The sequence below is a fragment of the Pleurodeles waltl genome, chromosome 3_1, assembly GCF_031143425.1.
Source record: "Pleurodeles waltl isolate 20211129_DDA chromosome 3_1, aPleWal1.hap1.20221129, whole genome shotgun sequence".
Taxonomy (NCBI): Eukaryota; Metazoa; Chordata; class Amphibia; order Caudata; family Salamandridae; genus Pleurodeles; species Pleurodeles waltl.
Genome location: NC_090440.1, coordinates 1,711,572,449 through 1,711,595,938, shown reverse-complemented (window position 1 = coordinate 1,711,595,938; position 23,490 = coordinate 1,711,572,449). Strand labels below are relative to the sequence as shown.

At 46.9% G+C, this 23,490-nt stretch overlaps 1 protein-coding gene across 3 annotated transcripts in view; it reads left to right on the top strand.

The window, feature by feature from the left end:
- Nucleotides 1–23,490, top strand: part of RAB17 (RAB17, member RAS oncogene family) — a 59,720-nt gene that overhangs the window by 12,072 nt on the left and 24,158 nt on the right. For 2 of the 3 annotated variants that reach the window (XM_069225574.1, XM_069225577.1), the window contains exons 2-4: nucleotides 3,762–3,940; nucleotides 4,540–4,691; nucleotides 7,479–7,604. In XM_069225574.1, coding sequence (XP_069081675.1) covers nucleotides 3,766–3,940; nucleotides 4,540–4,691; nucleotides 7,479–7,604 — 453 coding nt within the window. In that variant the 5' untranslated portion in view covers nucleotides 3,762–3,765. Of the gene's footprint in view, nucleotides 1–3,732; nucleotides 3,941–4,539; nucleotides 4,692–7,478; nucleotides 7,605–23,490 lie in introns of all 3 variants that reach the window. The other variant, XM_069225576.1, reaches the window with a different exon arrangement.

The following is a 23,490-nucleotide window of genomic DNA, read 5'->3' as shown; positions in this document are numbered from 1 at the left end:
GGGTGTCCCGGGTTAGTGCCGCAGGCTGCCCCAAATCAGAGGAGGTGGGAACTGCTGTGGGTGGAAGACAGTCTAAGGAAAGAGGAGTAATCTATTCCCAGCCACCGAGGGTCTTTATTGTCAGTCATTGTGCGTGTTTTCAGCCCCAAAGCACCGCCTCAAGAGCAGTAAAGTGTGCGCGTGATAAATGTTTGATTTTTCACACGCTGCTCACAAATAACACACGCAGTGAACTGTCTAGCAATGTGCACAAGAGAAGCACTCGCCAGCATGCACCACTCACTAATACACCGAGGTGATGTGCATCTTCTATTGACGATAGAATATTCGTAGAACACGCCACAAAGCGGATAGTTTCTCGGTGCTTGAATGATAGAGTTAGTGTTACCAATATCCAATTGTGTTAATCTTTTCAGTCTTGGACGGGCAAGAAGCTGAGACGTCTCAAAGTATTTAAAAATTGCCCTGTAGTTTAAAAACAATATTTTTAGTGAGGCCGAGAAACCCTCCGCCTTGTGGCGTGTGCTATGAATATTTTGGTCAATAGAAGGTACACAGCATCTTGGGTTTAGCACAGTACACAGTAAGAACGCAACAACAAATTGCAAGAATTCAACACACCAGCGCAACACAAAATAAACACAGCGATTCTAAAACATACTACAATCGCAACACACCAAATGTAATAGAACCAAATTACCACCCAATAAAAAACACAAAACAATAACACACCAAAGCAACAGAAAAACACAACACATCATTACAAAGCTAAAATTAGACAACGTGGCACACCAAGTTACCATAAAACAACATAGCACAAGACAGCATAATAACATCACAAAAACAAAAGAATACTTCAGTATAACAAACCAAGCCAATTACAAAATAGCACTGCTGTAAATCAACTGCACAATGCAAAACAACACAATAACAGCACAAAAGAAACAACAGCAACATAAAACAATGCAACAACACAACGATGCAGTACCATATAACCACACAGCACCACCATTCACTCAGTAAAGTGACAGGTCACAATATCAACTCGCCACAACAACACAGCAAAATAACAGCTGCAATACAAAACCACAAAAAAATACAAAAAGCTACCTAATTCAACAACACAATATATTTTGTGTTTTAGACACCTGCGAAAACAAAGGTTCAAACATGTATTAATAAATATTATTGTTGAAAATGGTCAAACATGTATTCATAAATATAATTGTTGAAACCGATTTTGGAGTCAGAATTTGGATCTGAACCTGTCTGAGAAGCGCTGGGATTTCTTTTGCCCTGGCCTTATGCCTATAATTCATCAATAGCCCGAATCACCACCAACTCAAATGTAACTCAATCACGATTAATACTGGGCATCCGTGTTTCTGGCATAGTAACCTCCCAAAAGAGGCCCTGCCATGGCACTATTCAGATCTGCTCCTGGAACTTCGCAAAAAGAACAGATGATGGAGAGGATGCAGAACAAATTAAACATCCACCCCCAGTCACAGATCTGGGTTTAATTCATCAATTGTTTTTTTTTTTTATTGCTCACCATGCCACCCCAGTTGAACCCTAGTTTGGACCCAGCCATAAGCAAATCAATCTTGATTCTGCTTCCCATGGGAACAGTCCAGCCCAAGCTGCCAGGCCAGGCCCTCCCTGGACCGGAAGTAAGCACCCTGGGTCTGCTTTCAGTGTATCACCTCTCATCAGTCATGCTAGCTTGTATCAAGTGGGACAGTGAGCATGGGACCCATGTCTGGGCATACCCTTCCCACTTAGGGTGACAAAAGCAAAAAGAACAGATGATGGATGGAATTCATAACAAATCAGACATGTACCCCCAGTCACAGATTTGGGTTTAATCCATCGTTTTTTTGCTCCCCATGCAACTCTGTCTTGACCCTGTTCCCCATGGGAACACTCCAGCACGAACTGGCAGACCAGGTCCTCTCTGGACCAAAAACAAGCATCCTGGGACCAGTTTCACTGTATCACCCTTAATCAGCCAGGCTAGCTAGAATCTGGTGGCACAGTGTGCACAGGACCCACGTCTTGGCATACCCTTCCCACTAAGGGAGGCAAAAGCAAAAAGAACATCACAGACATAGACTGACAATTAAGGCAAGGCAGAACAGAGTAACATATGTTTTAAAAACAAGAATCACAAAATCTGTGTACAGGATTTTTGGCAAACAAAGAATAGTAATTTCTCAAAGTATACAGCGCTCAAAGGATTAGATCTGAAGAGCAGAACGGGAAGACCAACTTATCCATTTTTGACATGGTTTAAGGCAGGCACCAGAAATATATGTAGGCTGTGCTATGGAGTTTTTCATGTCTGGCTTCCAAGTCAGTTTAGCCCTGGTTCATGTAGGTGAGGTATAGTGGCACAGGGAAGCATAGAAGGAGCCAGATACCTTCATCATGAAATCATACAATTCCTTACAATGGTAAACCTTTAAAAAATGGAAATTGACTCGTTACCAATTCATGACATCACAAGTAACTTCACATATCATATCACAAATTGCACATTTGATGATGATCTTTATTGGCATTGGTTGCCAGGAGGGACCGGGACATGTGCGAAAGCAACAACTTTATGCCGTGTTTTACCTGCAGTGCTAGGAGGCACTGAGATGTATTTGTAGGGAGCGCATGGCATGGTCAAAGTCTATGAATTGTCACAGGACCAGTATGTACTGTGGGTGGTGCCTGGTCCAAGCCTTGTTCTACTTGCCATGAGAGTGCAGAGACTAGATGTCAATGTTCGCATGAAAAGAAGGACTAAAGAAACACTGTGCACTGGGCACAGCTGGGCACTCCTTCTAGCACACACCTGCATGCCAGCTGGCTCTACATGGTGACATCTTGGTTCATAATTACAGAATCACCTTACGTTTGCGCTTTCTCTGTCCTGTTTCAGAGTGACAATGAGACTGCAGTGTGTCTACCTTATACAGTGTGTATTTTTAGGTCAAGCGTGCAAGCGCTCTGGCCTGTTGTAATCTATCTATGGGCTTGTAACCACGCCCACCGCACGCCGATCACTGTAACTCGTTCATGGGCTTGCCTTTCAAAAATCCTTTGTTATCATTGGTAAATGCTTTACGTTTGTCCCTCCTAGGGGCGGTTTGGTTACTGCGTTGGCCATCGACCCTGTTACATGGATAATTGCATGTTTGCCGATACGTTTGAGTGTGAGTGAACTTCTTTTTCATTTTGTGTCTCTCCTTCGTGCTCGTGCTCATGGCGGCATTGGTGCTTTGAATCCCCCTGCTTGTGCCAACTGCTTAACTTTTCATTTTCAATTTATGTGGGAAGAAAGGCCGGTTAGGAATTTACAACGCTAATAGCTCTAATGCGAGGAAACACAAGACCCATTGCATTTCAAATGTTTGTTACTCTTGTTAACACTATCAGGGAATTGTTTGCACCTCATTAGTATCAGTTTAACACCCAAATATATCAATAAGGAACAGAATAGTAACCAGTCAACCTTTGCAAAGTGCCCTCCACTGCTAGTCAAAAGTGTTGCTGAATGTTTCGTAATTTTTGATCCGTCTGAGCTAGAAACACATTTTTTTTATTACACTCTGCTTATTAACCAGCAGATGATGGATTATGTAGCAAAGGCATCATGTGAAAAAAACACACCACAGCTGCACAATCACATAATTCCAGTGATCCTGGTCAAGAGATCCCTTTTCTCCTTCTTCCATACAGTTTTTCCACCACTATCTTTCTTGCCACAGATAAATGGAGAACAGTGAGATCTTGGAGGAGAACCCAGAAGGCATCATGGAGTGTGAGTGTGACAGAACATCCTATACCTTCAAGCTGGTGGTCCTGGGAAGCAGTGGTGTCGGCAAATCCAGCTTGGTACTGAGATATGTAAAGGATGACTTCAGGGATCTGCCTGCGACAGTCGGCTGTAAGTACTATCTATGAGGCAGTGACATTTGAATGCCAGGTTTTACCTGGTGAAGATCACACAGGCAAAGTCCCTTGGGTGAGCAATTTGCACGTGCGCTGTAGCCCTATTGCCTCCAGGCAGAATATTTTGGCCTTTGTTTTTGACCTGCCTTCCAACATTTCCACCCCAGAGGTAGCAATACAAATATGTGAGCTAGATAGAATACTGTTACATTTTTTTTCAATACACACTTAAGAAGCCTGGTGGTGGAACACATGGCCATCAGTTTTGTAATCCATCTGATAACTGGGCTATACCTCCATATTTGTTTGTAAATTGAAACCAAATATGGGGCGGTCTATTGTTTATTTTATTTTGGGTATTTCTGAAGTGCCAACTTAATTTTGAAATGGTGCGGTGCTCTCTACATATTTGATAGCGTGGGATATAGAGGTTAGTTTTATGCGCGTCCAGGTAGGTAACTAATTCACATGCATGGTTAATCAATAAAAAAAAACTTGAGCAATCAGTGCAGGACTCTCTGTATTCGACTATGAATGTCTTTCCTTCTTTCCCTGCCCAGGAAGATACCCATGAGCCACTGATTTGTCTTGTAGGTGCTTTCTTCACACAGCTGGTGTGCCTGAACAACACAACCATTAAGTTTGAGATCTGGGATACAGCTGGGCAAGAGAAATACCATAGTGTGTGTCACCTGTACTACAGGGGGGCCAATGCTGCCCTCCTGGTGTATGACATCACCAGCAAGGTAAGATTGTCACATTCTCCTGAGGGATTCCCTGCGATTCTAGCGAGCGTATTTACTGTTATGAACCCCGTTGTGCTCATTTATGCATGTCCCTCTAAGCTCTTCACCCTCCTTCTACTGCCTGCCAAGCTGACCACCTTCAGCTGCAGAGACTCAAGCCCCCTACTGCTCTTTCTTGGTTCACTATTTATTTATTCTCATTACAACACAGTACAGTGTTATTGCACAATCAAAGGCAATATCTTTTTTGGAAACGAAAAACACTAAGGGGCATATTTACAAGCCTCTAGCGCCTCCTTGGGCCGCCCTGGTGTAATTTTTTTTACGCTAAGGCGGCTTTAAGGAGGCCTTTTCCACACGCCACACGCATATTTACAAAGTGGCGCAATGCAATCATTGCGCTACTTTGTAACCCCTTGCGCCACATCATTATGTCTGTGCCAGGCATATTATATGCAAGGGGGCGTTCCGCCATTAGGAGGCCCAGATAAATGGTGCAGTGAAATTTATGAGATTTCACTGCACCATTTTTAAAGCCTGCCCAAGGCAGGTATTAATTGTTTCCAATGGGCCTACTTACGCATTGCTAGACTAGTAACATAATTTTTGGTGCTAGTCGACCAATACACCACAATAACGCCAAAAATGTTTACGCTATTGGGCTAACGTGTGCCATGGTGCGCTGTATTGTAAATATGGTGCTACTTTGATGATGATAGGGGGGAGCCAGAAAAGTGGTGCATCATAGCTGATGTGCCACTTTCTTTTAAATATGCCTCTAAAGGTCTCATTTAGGGATAGGTAGAATGGGGCACCAAACAAAAATTGATGGGAGTTATGTCCAACCCTCCCTTAATTCCCTGTCTTATTTAGAGGTGAGGAAATCCCTGTGCTTCAGACAACTGAGCCACAATAAGCTGTGCCATCAGAACCGCCCGGACCACTGGAGAATTGATAGGACTCAGTGGCTGTCCTAGTCTCAGATGGCCAAGGCATCATACATGGCATGGATGGAATGACGGTCACAGGCAGGGAAATAACATACCTTTTCCACAGCATTAGAGCAACATTTATTCGCCATTTTTGTCAAAGAAAAGCCTGCTTAAGTTATTTTTTTAAATAAAAAAAATGTCCATCGGTGCGGCTCGCATTCATGGTGGCCTAATCTGCATTCAGTATAAATGTTCCCATCATCGCCTGAAGGATTTTGTCAACCCAAACCATAGAGCTGGAACCCTACACATGACGGGCAGGCCAATGCTGAGCTAGTGGTGGCAGCCCCTCTGGCGCCCCAGCTGGTTTGTGGCCTGGCCACCAAAGCGCAGGCGAGGGCCTGCATTTCCCTGTACAGAGAGAGGTGAGAGGCACTTCCCGTGCTTTCACAGTACATATGTGCACATGGTCAGTCGGGAGCACCCTCCTTCCCAAGCAGTAATCAAATAAGATGAGCAGTTAACATCTTCGCAGGGAAGGATCACTGCTGTTGTCAAAGAGGAGCTGAGAATGCAGTCACTGAAGCTTATTTTTCTTTAGGTAGGTGATAGATTTAGAAAGCATATTCTGAAATGTATGCCCGCTGCAGGTGTGCTTCATAGATTAATGACATAATTTAGTCATTACATAGTTTGTCACATTTCCAAAGAATCATCCTCTGTGCTGGCATTTTTAGCATTAGTCTACAGACAGCTTTCCCCGTGTGCTGAGAGCCCTGATGTTATCACACAGCGCCATTGCATTTCGCAAATGATTGCACTGTGCCCTTGACTTTTCTTGATGATTTGGTGACCTGGTAAAGTAGTTAATTGCTGCACATACACCATCGAAGACCTGTCAGCAACAGATGCAGCTTCTTCAGTGCAGTTCAGTTTGAATTCACTCACAGCCTTAAAAGATGTCGAATCCACTGTGTTGTGTCTTGAAATTATATTTTTCCGCTTGGGTTCAAAGAGGAAATGTTAAGCACTTATCTGCTTCCCACTCTTTATTATTAACTGCCACAGAAAACACGTAATTGTGTAGTTAAGAGTATAGAAAGTTCAAAAAATATGTTTTGATTTGTTAAAAAAAAAAAAATTCTGTCTGCAGAAGGAAGAGGTTGCTGAAGTTGTTCTTTGCGAGGTTCTGCCCATCTTCTCTGTTGTTGGGAATCATTCCAATCCACGGGTCTGGAGCACATATTCCCAATGTCCCGGATGACTCTGCCCCTGCTTGGAAGGATGGAACGCTGGACCACCGTTCTAGGATCCTAATCTGTAGCTAGCTGATGTTTAGGCGGATGACTATCCATGGAGGCAGACTGTGCTCTGGTTCTTTCTCATGTCCTAGTCTTCTGAGGCCACCCATGGATCAAGGCTTTACTTGGTATTTTAGGCTTCTGCAGTTGTGTGGCATATGTGAGTGTTAAATGTGACTTTTCTGTCCTCTGTTACCTGGTTCTGTCTTGTGGCCTTACTGCAGTCTCTTTCCTCACTGCGTGCTCGGGATATAAGGACGGCCCTTTTCAGAGCCAGTGACCTTGGTTCTGTCTTCTATTTTCACTCCTCTCCCATGTGTTTGTCCCTTGTATTCTGACCTTATCTCTTGACCTTGACTCCTTCCCTTGACTGCTGCCCCTGTCGCCTGCCTCTTTGCCTAATTCTTTTTCCTGGATCTGCCCTGACTCTTTTTTCGTCAGCCTCTTGCCCTTGTCGTCTGGCTTCCTAACCCGCATCGACCTTTCCATCAGCCTTCCAGGAACATCTCAGTTCTTGCCTGGCTCCTGAGTCTGCCTCTGTCATCCTTTTACAGGAGACCTTTTTCAGGGCACAGCTGTGGCTGAAGGAGCTGGAGAGAGAGTTTGCAGCAGACGAGATCACAATTGCTCTGATTGGCAACAAGACAGACCTCTCAGAGGAGCGAGAAGTCACATCTGAGGTATGTGCAGCTTTCAGAGTGGTATTACACTAATGTGAGTAACCATGTACGTGCAATGTACGTTCAGCATTACAGGCGAGAAGTCACATTAGTGTACTTGTGGCATGCAGAGATACAAACGTTTTCTGAGGTACACTGAGCGCTGAGAGCAACACGTTACATGGATTTATATTCAGCACTCAGGGTCACAATTTCATTTCAGGTATTGACACTTGAGACACAGTCAGTACTCGGAGTGGTAAGGGATAGGGATGTATGATTAGAGTTCAGTCTGAAAATCCATACATCAGCAACTGCAGCATTAAGAGCACCACGTCTTTCTTAGGTAATTATAGCAATTTGGGCTACACGTCAACAAAGCTCTACAGAGCGCAGTAAGTGACAAGACAAACTCAGAGTTCATGCAGACCTCAGAGTGACTTGTCACAACCCAGGTACAAGCAGCACTTAGAACGAGAGGTCACACCCCGGCACTTTCAACCTTATCCAAGGAATGAGCAGCACTTAGAGTGGTGAGTTACACTGAGGTACGCCAGGCATTCAGAGCAGCATGTCACACTTTGGTACTTGCAGCACTCAGAGTTACGAGCCTCATCTGAGAAGCGACAGCACTGAGCAATGGGTTACACTGAAGTGTTCAAGTAACATGTCACACTTTGGTACTTGCAGCACTCAGAGTTACGAGCCTCATCTGAGAAGCGATAGCACTGAGCAATGGGTTACACTGAAGTGTATGAAGTGTTCAAGTAACATGTCACACTTTGGTACTCGCAGCACTCAGGGTTACATGCCTTATCTGAGGAGCACACTTTACTCGGAGTGGGAAGTTACTCTGAAGTACACGAAGCACTCAGAGCAACATGTCACTCCTCACACTATGGTACTCGCAGCACTCAGAGTTTCAAACCTCAACTAAGGAGCGAGCAGCACTTAGTGATGAGTTACACTGAAGTACATGAAACACTCAGAGTAACACCTCACACTTTGGTACTCGCAGCCCTCACAGTTACGAGCCTTATCTGAGAGGTGAGCAGCACTGATGAGTTACACTGAAGTGTATGAAGTGTTCAAGGAGCACCTCAAGGGTTGGTACTCACAGCACTCAGTGTTACAGGCCTTATCCGAGGAGCGAGCAGTACTTGGAGTGGTAAGTTACACTGAAGTACTTGAAGCACCCAGCAACACGTTACACTTCACACTTCGGTACTTGCAGCACTCAGAGACACAAGCCGTCCCTGAGGAGGGGCATCACTCAGATAAGGTGGTAGGAGTGAGCAATGTGCACGACTCTTTTTTTAACTTTTATTAAGTATTCAGCAATTACATACAGACATCATTTACATATAGGCGCATTCATATCATCAATGACAGCTAAGGCATTTGGAGATACAATGCTATAAGGTAACGTAAACGAATGCGCAGGAGAGAGAGAAAAAGAACTCCGGACTAGATATTTAACCTGAGTGAGAGACTAATCGAGCATAATAAACACTTTTCATGCCACAGGCAAAGCAGGATATTCAACATAATTTACATCTTGATTTTAATATGTTATGGCCCACCTGAGTTTGCAATACAAAAATACATTTCAGTGTTGTTTCCATAACCCAGTACACATCCCTATGCGTTTGTGGTATCGAGCACTGGCTCATGGTCCCCGACCATCCCCGCTCCAGAGACTTCGGAATTAGCATCATTAACCCTATAAAGATGAGCCCGGTATGACCCCATATATCTCGTGGGCGACTGCAGATGGGGAGCAGCTCCCTGTAAACATCTGTTTGTGTACTACAATACATCATGTCAGTATGCCATTCCTTTAATGTTGGCAAGAGGCCACGTGCCCATTGCATGGCTACCCTGCACCTCGCCAATAACACGCCAATTGCCACCAACTTTCTATCTGCACGGGGATGTCGCTGTCATACCTTAATGGGGCCTGTAATGGATCTCTGGGTAAAGTGCCTTCCATAATGTCCTCCCAGAAGCTCTGAATCATCCCCGAGCAATACCAAACTAGGTGTGCAAACCCGACACCATCCATCTTGCAGCACATACAATGTGCGGTTTCACGCAGTGCCTATCTGGCAAGTCTAACTCATGTGCAGTATACTCTATTAATATGTTTAAAGTGTATTAACCTGTGTCTACTATTTCGGGAGAGTGTGTGCATGACTGAGCAGCAATGTAGCCATTGCTTGTTGTGACGTGAATTCCGAGATCCTTTTGTCAGTCTAGTCTGGCTCTTGACATGCCTGGTCTGTGAGCCTCCTGTGGATGTGCGTAGATTCTGGCTACAGTGCAAGTAGGAGTAGGTGACTGCAACAAGGAGGATAAAGCTAGCAACTCTTGTGGATCCTCGCCTAGGAGCTTACCCATAACCTGTCTGGCTCTATAATAATGGAAGCGCGTTAGTGCAGTGGGTGAGGCCACCAGTGTAGAGACCTTGACCCAGCCATGCATCACACCCCCTTTAAAGAAGTTGCCCATGGTTTGCTTATGAAGGGGACCAAAAGCTCACGCTGCACCTCTTTCCTGCCCCAGTGGGAACCATAGACATCAGTCTATGTGGGTGCATGGAGAATACAAGAATGAACCATGCTGGTGCTCCAGTAACCTCCTCCACAAGCAGTTTGTGACATTTAAGGAGTTAAAAACTTGGTATAGACGCACCGGTCTACGGAAGAGCACCTGGGGCAGTGTAAGGGGACCAGCCAGAGCTCGCTCCAACCGTAGGTGTGAGAGGTTCCCTGCTCCATGCACCCAGTAGTGTGCAAAGCTACCCTGCACTGCCTGAAAGTAAGCCTCAAGATCAGGGCATTTAATCCACCCATATCATATGGCAGTGCTAGGGTTTCCCAGCGCACCAGCGGCTGCTTCCCTGCCCTGGCTAATCGAACTATTAAATCGCGCAATGTGTTCCAAACCAATCGCGATAACAATGACGGTATATTCATGAATAGAAATAAGAAGCGGTCGAGCACCACCATTTTCATTATGGCTTGTCGACCAGACAACTAAAGCAGGAGTTGTATCCGGTGTTCCACAGCTTCTGAATGTTTCTGCACTGCCTTCACATCATTTTCTAGTATGACAATCCCAGGGTCCGTATGGACCTATACACCCAAATAGCGGAGCGCTTTTGTTGTCCATTGTAACGGGTACCTCATCTCTACTGAGGCCGTGGCCGGAGTGAAGGACACTATCAAGGACTTATCCCAATTGATACGGAGCTCTGAGTGGCTTCTGAACAACATCACATCGCGTGGCACTAACGACAAGTACAGTACTCACGCACTTACAGCAACGTGTCACCCTAGGGTGACCACCTGGCATTGAGTTAAATTCTTGACAGGACTGTAAAAAATTCAGGACAAAGGGTCAAAATTCAGGACAAAAATTCAGGACAAAGGGTCAAAATTCAGGACAAAAATTCAAGAACAAACGTCAGTTTTACAGACACACGCAAGAGAGGCCATGCCTCACTATGTTGTCAGTGCATTTATGTACTCTTTTTTAACATAGCACTATTTATTCACTGTGGACCTTTTGTGATTTCCTCCTGGTGTGCTACATTCAGGTGTCACATTACGTCCTTGTTCAGTAGTAAATTAATGCCCTTCACGGCAAGGCCATCACCCTTACCCAAATCTACCCGATTTTTCCTGAAGAGAAAGTAACAGCAACATTTTGATTATGTTTCTGAACATTTCAAAACCCCTGGCAAACAGTTTGAGAAACATTAAGGTAATTAACCTTATGCTAGTTTAAACAAATTTAACAAAAACATCTGGCTTACCCCAACCGCCCATGGACTTTCAACCTCATTTTTTTTAAAGAGGCAGGGCAGATGGTGTGGGTGACAGTCTCACACCTAATGACAGGTTGTGAGGTACCCACAACTTGTCTGTAGTCTCACATCATTAGAGTGTATGTCTGGGACTCTACATTTATCTCAGAAATGGGAGCCCGGACTACCAATCAAAGATAATAAAAGAATAGGATGAAATCGAGATCAAATGGGAGATCCATGGCAAGTAATTCAAAGGGTTGTTGCTAACAACTGGATAAATAAAGAAGAGAAGAACAAGGTGGGACAATTCCTAAAATCAGACAAGATGGGTCCACCAAGACTATTTGAAGGTATTGGGTACCTGGGGAGTTGTCTGCACACAGGAGCGAAACAGAAGGGGCACTGTCAAGTGGTTGAACAATCAACACCCATCCACCTTGGCAAACTCTTCTGGTGCAATGGTTCGCTGTTAGTGCTTGTGAAGGGTGAGCAGGGGCCAAACCTTGCAAAGTTGTGCAAGGCAATTGCCCGCTTAGTCCATGTCTTTATATGGTTTTGAAATTGAGCAAAAGCCAAACTAGAGATCTGGGTTATCCCTAAGTGTCAAGTACACATAGAAACTTCAAAATATTTGGGATGTAAATTGCACAAACAATTTTTTTTATTTTTTAAATTTAATTAGTGTTTGTTTAACATATGGCACTGTTTTCGCCTTCATATACAATTAGATCTCAGATTGAACTGGGAACCAGTTACCTTTTGATACCTAGTGATTAATATCTACCATTCTTACACTGATTTCCAGGATGAAAATCTCAGCAGAGCGAATGGTCCCTCCAAGCCCAGTTTGCTTTTTGGTCTTCTCTTCTGCTTTCTGTAGAGGCCATGTGGCACTAGCGAAGATAGTGTGCTACCCCAATGAAAGTATTATTTAGCAAACCTTCCGCTGCTCATCCTTCATTCCTTCTTCAGACAGGCCACACATCTGATTTGGTCGCTGCGGCGCCATGTACTGCTCATCGTTTCCTACTGACCATTCTATGGATCACCATCTGGGGTTATCATGCATGGCTTTCTCTTGCCAGAACCTGTAAACTCACTGACACGAAGAAACCCTATGCTCCTGCACTACCTTTGCTAAGCCTTCCCACTCGCACAGGATGGCCGTGCTCAGAGCAACTCCATCAGTGGCATGTTGCAGGTGTCTTAAAATTGGGGACTTTCTGAACAGTGAGCTACTAAATTTCCAAACCCTTGTGGCAGACTACCATCTTCACCCCGGTCAACTCCTTACTTACAACCACCTTAAATAATCATTAAATGCCCTATTTCATGTCTGCTACCTAGCACTAACCCTACAAGAGGTGTGCCAGAAGCTCTGTACCATAGGAAATGGTGGCAAACTGATAGAATGGGTGTAAAGACCTGTCCTGCAACATGGAAACCACTCCAGGTCTTCTTGTCATACTACCTGGGTGATTGATGTAGCCAAACCTCTGCAAGATATGGACTAAAATACTGGACTTTCCCCACAAAGTATCCCACAGCTGTCACTTTAAGTAAATTCATAGTGCTTCCTTGTGAATGCATTCTACTCGTTGCTTGCCATTGGCCTTGTGGTTTGTAACTCACAATTTGTTGCTTTCAATTTGCTGGCTTTATTTGTTTTAGGCTATGCAGCTTGAATTCGTCCCTTCCCTTGCCAAAACCTTATTTACAGTATCCTGCCGAATGCTCCCTTTCTGTAAACAGGCCTGTAAATCTTGTTCTTATCTTATCATATTTGCTATGCATTCAAAGAACAAAGTCAAATGTCAGGCTCTGTCTTTGGTGGGAACTTAGTGTTTACTTTCCTTTCTCTGACTTCAAAGTGAGAGGATTTATGCAACAATCTTGCTGGATACTGGGGTTAGGAAAGAGTTTTTTCATCACATGACAACATTTAAATAGACTTCAGAATATATCAGAATTGCACCCTACTCTGTATCACTCCACTTTACGCCACTCCATGCCACTGTTCTCTTCTCCATTCGGAACCACTCCACATTATGCCACTGCTCTCTATGCTACTTCACACTATGCCTCTCTACTCCACTCTGTACTACTCTACTCTAAGCCACTGCACTTTGCGCCTCTCTACACCACTGCGCTCTGCTCGCCATACCACTCCAGTCTAGGCAACACCAATCTAATCCGCACAACTCCACTCTCTGCCACTCTGCAACGCTGCACTGTACGCCACTGCATTCTAAGCTAATACACTCTATGCTAATGCACTTTACTCTGTAACACTCAACTCTATGCCCCTGCACTCTACATCAATACACTGTACATCATTCTAATCTACTCTGCACCTCTGCACTCTATGCCACGGCACTCTACACTACTTTACTCTATGCCATCACACTCTATGCCACTTTATGCAACTCCACTCTAACCTGCACTTCTCCACTCTAAGCCACCTCACTCTACTGTGAAATAATCTACTTTATGCCACTGCACTCTGTGCCACTGCATTCTATGCCACTGCACTCTACCCTGCACCTCTCCACTCTATGCAACTGCAACTACTCTGAAACAATCTATTCTACGCCACTGTACTCTATACCACTCTGACCACTGCACTCTAGTTCAGTGCACTCTACACCACTGCAAGCTGACACTCTGCAACACTGCTCTGGCCGCCACTATACTCTACACCACTCTGTCCTGTACTACTGCATTTTGCACCAATATACTCTATTCCACTGCATTCTATGCCACTCTACTCTGCCCAATGCCACTCTATGCAACTGCACTCTACACCAGTGCACTCTAAACAACTGCACTGCCCTTTACTCCGCACCACTGTACTCTATGCCACTGTTCTCTGTACCACTCTACACCACTGCACTGACACTGTACTCTGCATCTCTGCACTCTACTGTATGCCACTGCACTCTAGGCACTATACTCTACTCTACACCACTCTACAATACTCCACTCTGCACCACTCTACACCACTACACTCTATGCCACATGAGTCTACTCTGCACTCTATGACACTGCACCACGCTCCATTACTGCACTCTCTACTACTCTATTGTATGTCACTCTACTCCACTGCACTCTATGTAACTCTACCCCATGCCACTCTATGCCACTGCACTCTGCCCCAATGCACTCTAAACTGCACTGTATGCCACTGCCCTCTACGCCACTGCTCTGTGCAACTCTACTCCACTCTACATCACTGCACTGACACTCTACTCTGCAGTGTTGCACTCTCCACCACCGTACTATATACCAATGTACTATGTACTACTGCATTCTATGCCACTCCACTCTATGCCACTCTACTCTGCATCACTCCACTCTACAGCACTTTGCCCTACTCTGCACCACTCCACACTACACCACTGCACTCCTTGCAATGTGAGTCTACTCTGCAATCTATGCCACTGCAACACTCTACACTACTGCTCTCTCTGCTACTCTATTGTATGCCACTCTACTCCACTGCACTCTATGCCACTCTACTCTGTCCCATGCCACTCCATGCCACTGCACTCTAAACCACTGCACTCTACGCTCACGCACTCTAAACAACTGCACTCTACTCCACTGCACTGTACTTTGCACCACTGGGCTCTACGCCACTGCTCCTATGCTACTCTACTCCACTCCACACCACTATGCCACTAGCTTTAAGCCATGCTGAACAGCAGCTACTCTGGTGTATAACATGGCTAATGGCTAAAACACATTAGCAAAGCCAATAACTCTTTCGTAGATGAGACCTATTGGCTTTGCCAATGTTCGATAGTACTATGAGGTACCGAGGTACCTGAAAGAACTGTGAAAAATACAATTACATCATAATAAAGGCTGCTACAAAATGCACAAATACATTTTGGTTAAATAAAAAAAAAGTGCTTCTCAAATACAGATTTGAATAATATACAGTTTATACCTAGTGATAAAAAAATTTATAACACTCCATTAAAACCACACACTCCACAACTCACCTTGGAACACCATTACAATACCTCTCTGAAAGAAATATCTTTGCCACCAGAAAACTTTAAGTGACTCCTTTTAGTAAAGTCAGTGCAGGTTTTCAAGCCCCTTTGTATTTGCAGATTTACCAGTTGCCCACATTTGCATGTATTTAGGGAAGGAGACCCCCTGGCAAGAAGGCCTTGTCTTATCTGTCTGCCCCTCCCTCCCTCAGAGCACAGGAGACTCCCTGCCTTCCAGTCCAGCTGGGGAAACTCCTCTGCCCGTAATTTCGCCCTGCCTCCGTTGCCCTTTAGGTGAAAGGCTAAAATTACGGACAAATGCCGTCCGTTAAAGCTTTCATCACGGACAACGGACAGCAGGGTGAAATTACGGACAGTCCGTGAAATTTACGGACGGGTGGTCACCCTACGATTAACTTGTAATGAGGAAATGGAAGCCAGCAATGTGCATGGTATCCACGCCGTCCACAGAGCAATGGTTCAGCTACTAGCGCATAAAGCAGTAGGGAGAGGGGGTACCCTTGCCAGAGGCCTCTCTCTATGGCATTGGGCTCCAAGATCGCACCACTGATGTAAATCCGAGCCATTGGGTGGGGACACCGTACATTAATTAGTTGAAGGAACACCTCCCCTACCCAAAATCTCCTCATGACCTCCCTTATGAAGCTCCAGGCTACGGAGTTAAACACTTATTCAGCATCCAAAAATACCACCACTGCCTGTGTATCAGGGTCCAGGCACTGCAATGCCCCGAAAAATGTTCTGAGATTATGCACCACAGTGCGTCCCGGGACAAACCTGCACTGTTCTGGGCCCACCACATATGGCAGTATTGGCGCCAAGTGATTGGCAAGGATTTTAGTATAGATTTTCGTATCCACATTTTGTAATGACAGCGGACAATAGGAGGAGCAAGCAATCTTTGGCTTCCCTGGTTTCCGGGGTGTGGCAAGTAGTGCTTCTCTCATAGTAGGAGGCATCTTGCCATTGGTGGTCATCTTCTCAAATAGTGTGACCAAGTGAGGTATCAGTAAATCGTGATAGACCTTACAAAAAGCTACTGTAAGCCCATCTGTACCTAAGGCCTTTCCAGCCAGCATATCTTTTAGTGTCGCCCTAATCTCTCCCAGCTCCAATGGAGCCATCAATCTTTCTCTCTGCTCATTAGCGAGCCATTACATAGCTATGTGGGATAGGTAGCCTGCCGTTGAACCAGCGCCTGTAGCTGGTTGTGCTTTTGTAAAGAGTGGTGTAGTATCTGCAAAAACGGTCTGCTATGGCCTCGGTGGTGTGCACCAATTGTCCCTGTTCATCCAGTACTTCTGTTATGACATTGCTGTCCCAATGAGGCAGCAACGAGGCAGCCAGGGTAGTACCTGGCTTTTCCCTCTCACCATACACTCAGGCCACTGCATATTTGCCCAGTTGATTCACCTTGCTTTGAGCCACCACATGGTACTCATCTATTTTAATTTTGCTGTTTGCTAACAAATGTGTCTCCCCAGTCTCTCTATGTCGCTTTTCTAGTTCTGCAACGTCCAGTTCTAATTGTGCTAATTAACTTTGGATTGTGGCAAACTTGTCCACTGATCCAATGTTAGTGTGAAAGAACTCGTCTATGGCCTGGTGCAGTTCCACCTTGAAACCCGCATTTAGTATCGAGTATGGGGGAAAGCGCCATGTAAAGGGGGTGCAACGAGGGGAATTTAACTCAAGATCCAGCACCACTGGAGAATGATCTGTCTATGTGTGAGGAAACGTCTCACAGTGGTGAACCCGCAGCAGTAACTCACGGGATAGCAGCAAAAAGTCTATACTTGTATGTAGATCATGTACAGAGGAATAGTGCGTGTATCCCAAGACACCGGGGGAGCGACAGTGCCACACATCTAATAAACCACTTCACGCAGTGACATCTTTGATTGCCCATACCACAGCCCCTAGACATTGGTGCGAACCTCCAGACTGGTTGCCCTCGGGACACACCACACAATTAAAATCCCAACCCCACAATTGTAAATACCTGTCCAATGCGCCAGCTTAGCGCTTAAGGAGTAATAAAACTGTGGGTCGTCGTCGTAGTTAGGGCTGTACACCCCCACTAAGAAGACCGTCAGGTTGCCTTTACTGCAGTGCTTAACTATATACCTTCCCCCAGGGTCTACATATATCCCCTGCAATGTAATGTCAGACCCTTTACAAGTCCAAATAAGTGCACGTACCTTGTGAGGTGAACCCTGCCGTGCAGTACCATTTCTGAATTCTGCAAGTTGTCATCAGGCTGCTCTCCAGTATTTCATGCAATTCTTGTAAAACAGCAACATCTATCTTGTGTCTTTTGAGATATGCCACCACCTTATGAAGTTTCTTGCAGTAGCTTACGCCTCTCATATTCCAAGTACGGAGGTGGACCAGCGAGGAGCCTGTAGGACCCACCACAGATCCATGTATTTGGTCATCCTCCATCCCCCCATCAATCGCCTGAACTCCACCCATGTATTCCATCTCTGGTGTGCCTCTGTCATGTGCGTGAATTGCTGCAATATGTAACAGAACCCTACCACATTCCACTGTATTCCAACTGGTACAATGTTGTCATTCCCTCCTTATACCCACCCGAACCCCAACAGTCTCCCCTTACATGTGCAACTAGTAGTAAACACATAGGTGGGTTGACAATTGCCACGCCCAATAGCTCAGTGCCTTTTCGGCCAGCTGAGCCAACAAGAATAATCATGCCAAGTGAACTTCGGACCTGAGCATGCCCTCACCCTGCCACCTATCCTCCCAGTATGATCACAGTCCATTCCAAATATCTTAGTATTTGAAAACAGTAGTCCCAATTGAACTCAAAACCGTATCTCTCACTCCCGTATAGTGCCCCTCGCATCCTAAGTTATACGAGGGACCTAGATAGTAAATATAACAAATCAACATACTTTAAGTGGAGAAAATACTACCCACTCACGCAATAGAGACCAAGAATAGCAAACATATATGTTACTAATAATACTGCTGATTGCTCCTTCATAAGGGTCATCCAGGACAGGAGCAATGTGCAATGGCCAGTGAGGGGGATGCAACATCACTCCACAGCATCCAACTCATTGTCTTGCTTGTCTGCCTTGATTCTTGGAGACCAGCCTTGCAAGCCCTTTAGCTCCCTGCGCTTCAGGAACTGCTGCACTGAGTTTGCGTCTGAAAACATGGTTGCTTTGCCATCTACTATGACTCTTGGTCTTGCAGGATATAGCATATTGTACTCCAGTTAAGTTCATGTAGTTTGCATTTAGCTGGGAGAAATTGGCGACGCCTCCAGGATAGGACGAGGCGCAAGGGATTGGTTTGCCCTCTCCACAACCAACATGGCTCAGAAGGAGTCACATCTTAGTAGATCCAGCAACAATTGTTCCAAAAAGTCCTTCATGTTGTCTATGTCCTTGCTTTCTGCCATACCAACAATGCGCAGGTTGTTCCATATGGAACGTGCTTCCAAATCTTCAATTTTCACTCGTATTGTGAGAAAGAGTTTGTCCACTTTTTTTTAGGCAACTGCCGCAGTGTCCTGCTCGTCCTCAACCGCCGATACTCGTCTTTCTATCATATTGATGGCGTTCAGCATGTTTATCCAGGCTCTCTATCATTCGATCCATGCAGAAATTGAGAGCATCGATTTCACAATCAATCTTTATGAGGCCCTGCTAAGGAAGCAGCCTTGCCCTCTCGTGTCTTACATGGTTTCCTGTTATCAAACTGGAGCTTCTGCAGAATTTTGTTGGTTTTGCCCATTCTCATACCTCTGTATATACCACTGCTCAGAACTGCATGCAGTGACTTTGGCAGGGGCTCGCCCTTATGTAAACGCATTTATTGACATCCTTTTCAATCCTAGTGGTCCCGTGATAAGTTACTAGTGTAATCCGGTGCAGGGCCCCACGTCTGGTGTGGTATGTGACATCAAGGTGCAGATGGTTCCTCTCCTCACCCAATAACAGTTTGGCCAAGGTGAATGTAGCGGGCCATTGAAGAGGCACAGGGTCCTAGTTTTGTTCAGGGCACTCGCACAGCAAATGGATTTCCAGTAGACCCTACAAATGTCCCAGCCTCAAACTCAGGAATCGGGCCGTGTCTCCAGTGTCACACCAGTACCCCTCAGATCAGCAGAGTACACCCTATAGTGGGGCTCTTCCTAATCCGTGAGCAGAGGGTGGTTTCAGTATGGGCATCTAAGAAGGACTGATTGTGGGGGTAAGCATGCGTGGCCCCCGGGTTCAATCTTGTCTCTGCGCTGTGCACCAAACTTTCAGACACGCATGCTGGAGAAGCACCTCACAGCCTCAACACATGCGCAGTGCCTCTGAGGCCCTCAGTTGTTTACTCGTGCAGTGGTAAGGGGGGGCCAGTTCCCAGGCGTGCGTGGTCCCTGTAGAGTTCGGCTGGACTCGTTCTATTGTTTCACCAGCCACTCGACTGAGGTCTGGCTTTACACACACACCCCACACCCATCCAACACAGGCGTCATCGGTCAGGTGACCCTGCCAATAAAAAGGGCCAGGCGCACGTGCCCGAGTCCAGTTACTAGAACTCTACCACTGTGTCTGCATCACCTCATTTAGTAGCATGAGGGCCTTGGGCCCCCAACACTACAATGGCAACGAGTGGGTCTGCCCCGCATGTGAGCCGGCTGCAGCTGTCGCGCTGTGAAGGGGGAAACTCATGAGGTGCTCCCGCACCTGGCATCCGTAAAGCTGCCGGGAACCTGCACACTGCCCAGCCCTAACCGCTGCACCAACACCCGCCTGTGCAATGAAACGGTACCAAGCCGCCAGCAGAGAACAGGGACACTTACTGCCATCTGGAGTGTGAGCAGCATATGTGACAGGGGAAAAGGAGGATGAATGATTGCAGGCGAGTCTGCGCTTAAAAGCACCTATATGCCCCTCCCCCACAACAAGACGACAGCCCGTGAGAGCGGGGAAAGAAAATGGCACGCATCACTAGGAAAGCTGCTGCTGCCCAAATGTGGTGCTACCCCCCCCCGCCCGGTGGCCAGTCGTATCCCGGCAAGGGAGAACTGCCAGGACTGCTGCAGGCGTGAGGTGGGTGGCGTGACGGTGCTGCCTCGCACTGGAATACAGAAAATGCCCAGAGCCAGTCCCTCCTCCCCAGCAACATGGCCTGCAGCGCAAGGGAAGGCTGCTGCGGCGTCGATGAGGGAGCTGCGATGGTGCTGATATGCACCACAGCATAGAGAAAGGCCTGGGCCACCCCCCCCAAGAAATGCCATGAGATTGGCCTGCAGCGTGAGGGAAAGTTGCTGCGGCAGAAAAGACACTGGTGCCCCTCAACTACAGCACATCCTGCAAGGAGCCTGACTTCACCACGAGGCTATTCTGAAAAAAAAAAGAAAGAAGAAGAAAGAAGAAGAAAGAAGAAAAGGAAAACAACACTTACTTGCAGCCCAGAACACGTGGAACCAGAAGCCCCCACCAGCTTGACCACCTCCTTCCAGCCAGCATGCTTTCCTCACCGTTGTAACTAGGCCCCGTAGAAGGAAAGACTGTCTTCGAGCTGAAAATAGTGCCACAGTGACATCTAGTGGCCAAAGAAAGGTACTGCACCCTAGTTTCTGTTTTAACAGGAAACAAGCACTGGCAACAGCAAGTTGACAACAGCTCCCCCAGAGAGTGACTGCGTAAGACCAGCAGCGCGCCCACGGACGGAATACCCTAGCGGCCGTCTGCCGCTGCCAACATGGAAGGAGTGCCACATGCCCCCAGCAGTGATGGACATCACTGCAAGATAGGAGAGGGACATGCCAGGTGTCAACAAAGGACGCCCAGAAGGAAAAGAGACAATGTCAGAGGTGCACAGAGAGCTGCGCCACAGAAGCTGACAACACGGGCAGGAGCCCGAGAAGATGGACAGAGCACTCAAGAGCATGACGTATCGCCCCAGACAAAAGGCCATGCCAGCCAGCCACACAGCCACAGAAGATGGCCACTGTTGGCCCATCGTTGAGCAGGTCCACCGAACTGACCAACCCTGCCAAGCTGATGAAGGCAGTAGTGAACGCTGCAACAGCGCAGTCTCGAGGCGCAAGAGTGCAGCCCCCAAGAGAAGACGCAGTGGAAGAGGATGGTGACCCACCAGCTGGGAGCGGTCCACCAATAAGATCCCGGAACGGACCAGACAGACGGGAGGTCTGCCAGAAGAGTGAGTCAAGTCCTACCTGCAGGACTCAGGCTGCAACAGAGCAAGATGCACCAGCAGAGGTGCAGAGAAAGGTCCATGTGACGCAGCATGCAACCTTTGGCACAACACCACACCAAAGAGGAAAGAGGAGAAGAGAGCGTGGCATGATGCCACAAGGAAAAAGGATGAGAAAAAGGGAGGAGTGTGACAGACCGGTCACACCACAGATCAACTCCATCACAGGTGCGCTAGCGGAAGGAAAAAGAGCAACACAACTGAGGACTCGTGCAAGCAGATAAGAAGGTATCCATCAGCACAAGACAGCCACCTGGGTGAGCAGACGTCACTGGAAACAGCTATGCGGGTCGACCCCCACGCTTCTCAGTGCAACGGTCCTGCCACTTGCCACCGGCTGCTTTTCTGCGAGGGCATCCCTGTTGCCAACTGCACAGGTCAGGCAAGACCCTTGGCCACGAAGTTCATCTAGCGAACCATCCTACGGCGAAGACACCACCACCTGCTTGATCTGCAGAAAGATCATCTTGATGAGGTGCAACACCCAACCACGAAGGAGCACAGCACCACCCGAGTGGAGCCAGAGTCAGCAACAACAACCGACGCTGACAAGGCATCTCTGGCACCGTGGAAACTAACCATCTGAACACCTGCCAGGAGCCCATGAACTAGACACCTGCCGGTGGGAGCAGACCAGGTAATTTGTACCATCTAACCTTGGGGTTGCACAAGACTTAGATGTGGCCCTGTTGGGAGTCCAGTGCAACTCCTTTAGCACAGCCCATGTTGGCCCACACAGCCCACGCAGTCCCATGGCAATCCAGGGGCAAGGGCCTCAAGGAAGTTCCAGAGAGAAGAATCCACAAATGAGAGGTGGTCTGGAAGTTGCCCCACCGACAAAGTGTCAGAATGTGCCAAGGCTTCAGAGGAGGACTTCACATCATCACAGATGTCGTCAGTCTTCGAGGGATTGGCCGTCATGAAGCCAGGATGTTTCAAGAAGTATATTTGCAGCAAACTCCACCAATGCTCCTGATGCACCCAATTCAAATAAAGTCAACTGTATACACCAACAGCCTCGCCACGAATGCCGCAGGACTGACCTAGAGTGCATGAGTGGACACTGAACCAGCCATCTGACTGACACCAAGTCTGGACTTTATCACACAGTGTTTGTGCCCAGCTGTACTTGGTGAAATCATGTACTCGTGCAGAGATGTCTGGGTGCTCCCAGCTGCACCTGTCCACCACAATACTGTGGCCTGCCTTTTCGAGGCCGAGAGACTGATGGTGGTGTTTAGTTATTGTGTTTCTTTTACAGGTTGGACTTTGTTTTGTTCCTCAATAAAGTTTGTGAAGGATGTAGAGTCCGGCTGGACTCGTTCTAGTATTTCACCAGCCACTCGGCTGAGGGCGGGTTTTACACACACACCCCACACCCATCCAACACAGGCGTCACTGGTCAGGTGACCCTCCCAATCAAAAGGGCTGGGCGCACGTCCCCGAGGCCAGTTATTAGAACTCTCCCACCGTGTCTGCGTCACCTCATTTATTGGCATGAGGGCCTAGGGCCCCCAACACTTCAGTCCCGATACGATCGCGTCACAACAGTCTGCCCTTGGGAGCTGCTCTCCTCTCTCACTGTGTTTCCATCACTCACCTCTATGGCCCAGGCATTTCACTCTTCCCTAGTCCTTGACTAGGCAGCCTCAGCAGCACCACCTCACAAAGCCACCCAGCCACAGCTCGGTCAAGCCCTGGAGGCTGTAGGAAAGGTACTGGGGGTGGCAACTTTCACTAGGGGCAACCTTGGGGCAGTCTGTCTCAGAGTTGCACCTGAGCAGCTCCTCGCAGTGTGCCAGCCCCAACTGCTGCGTATGTC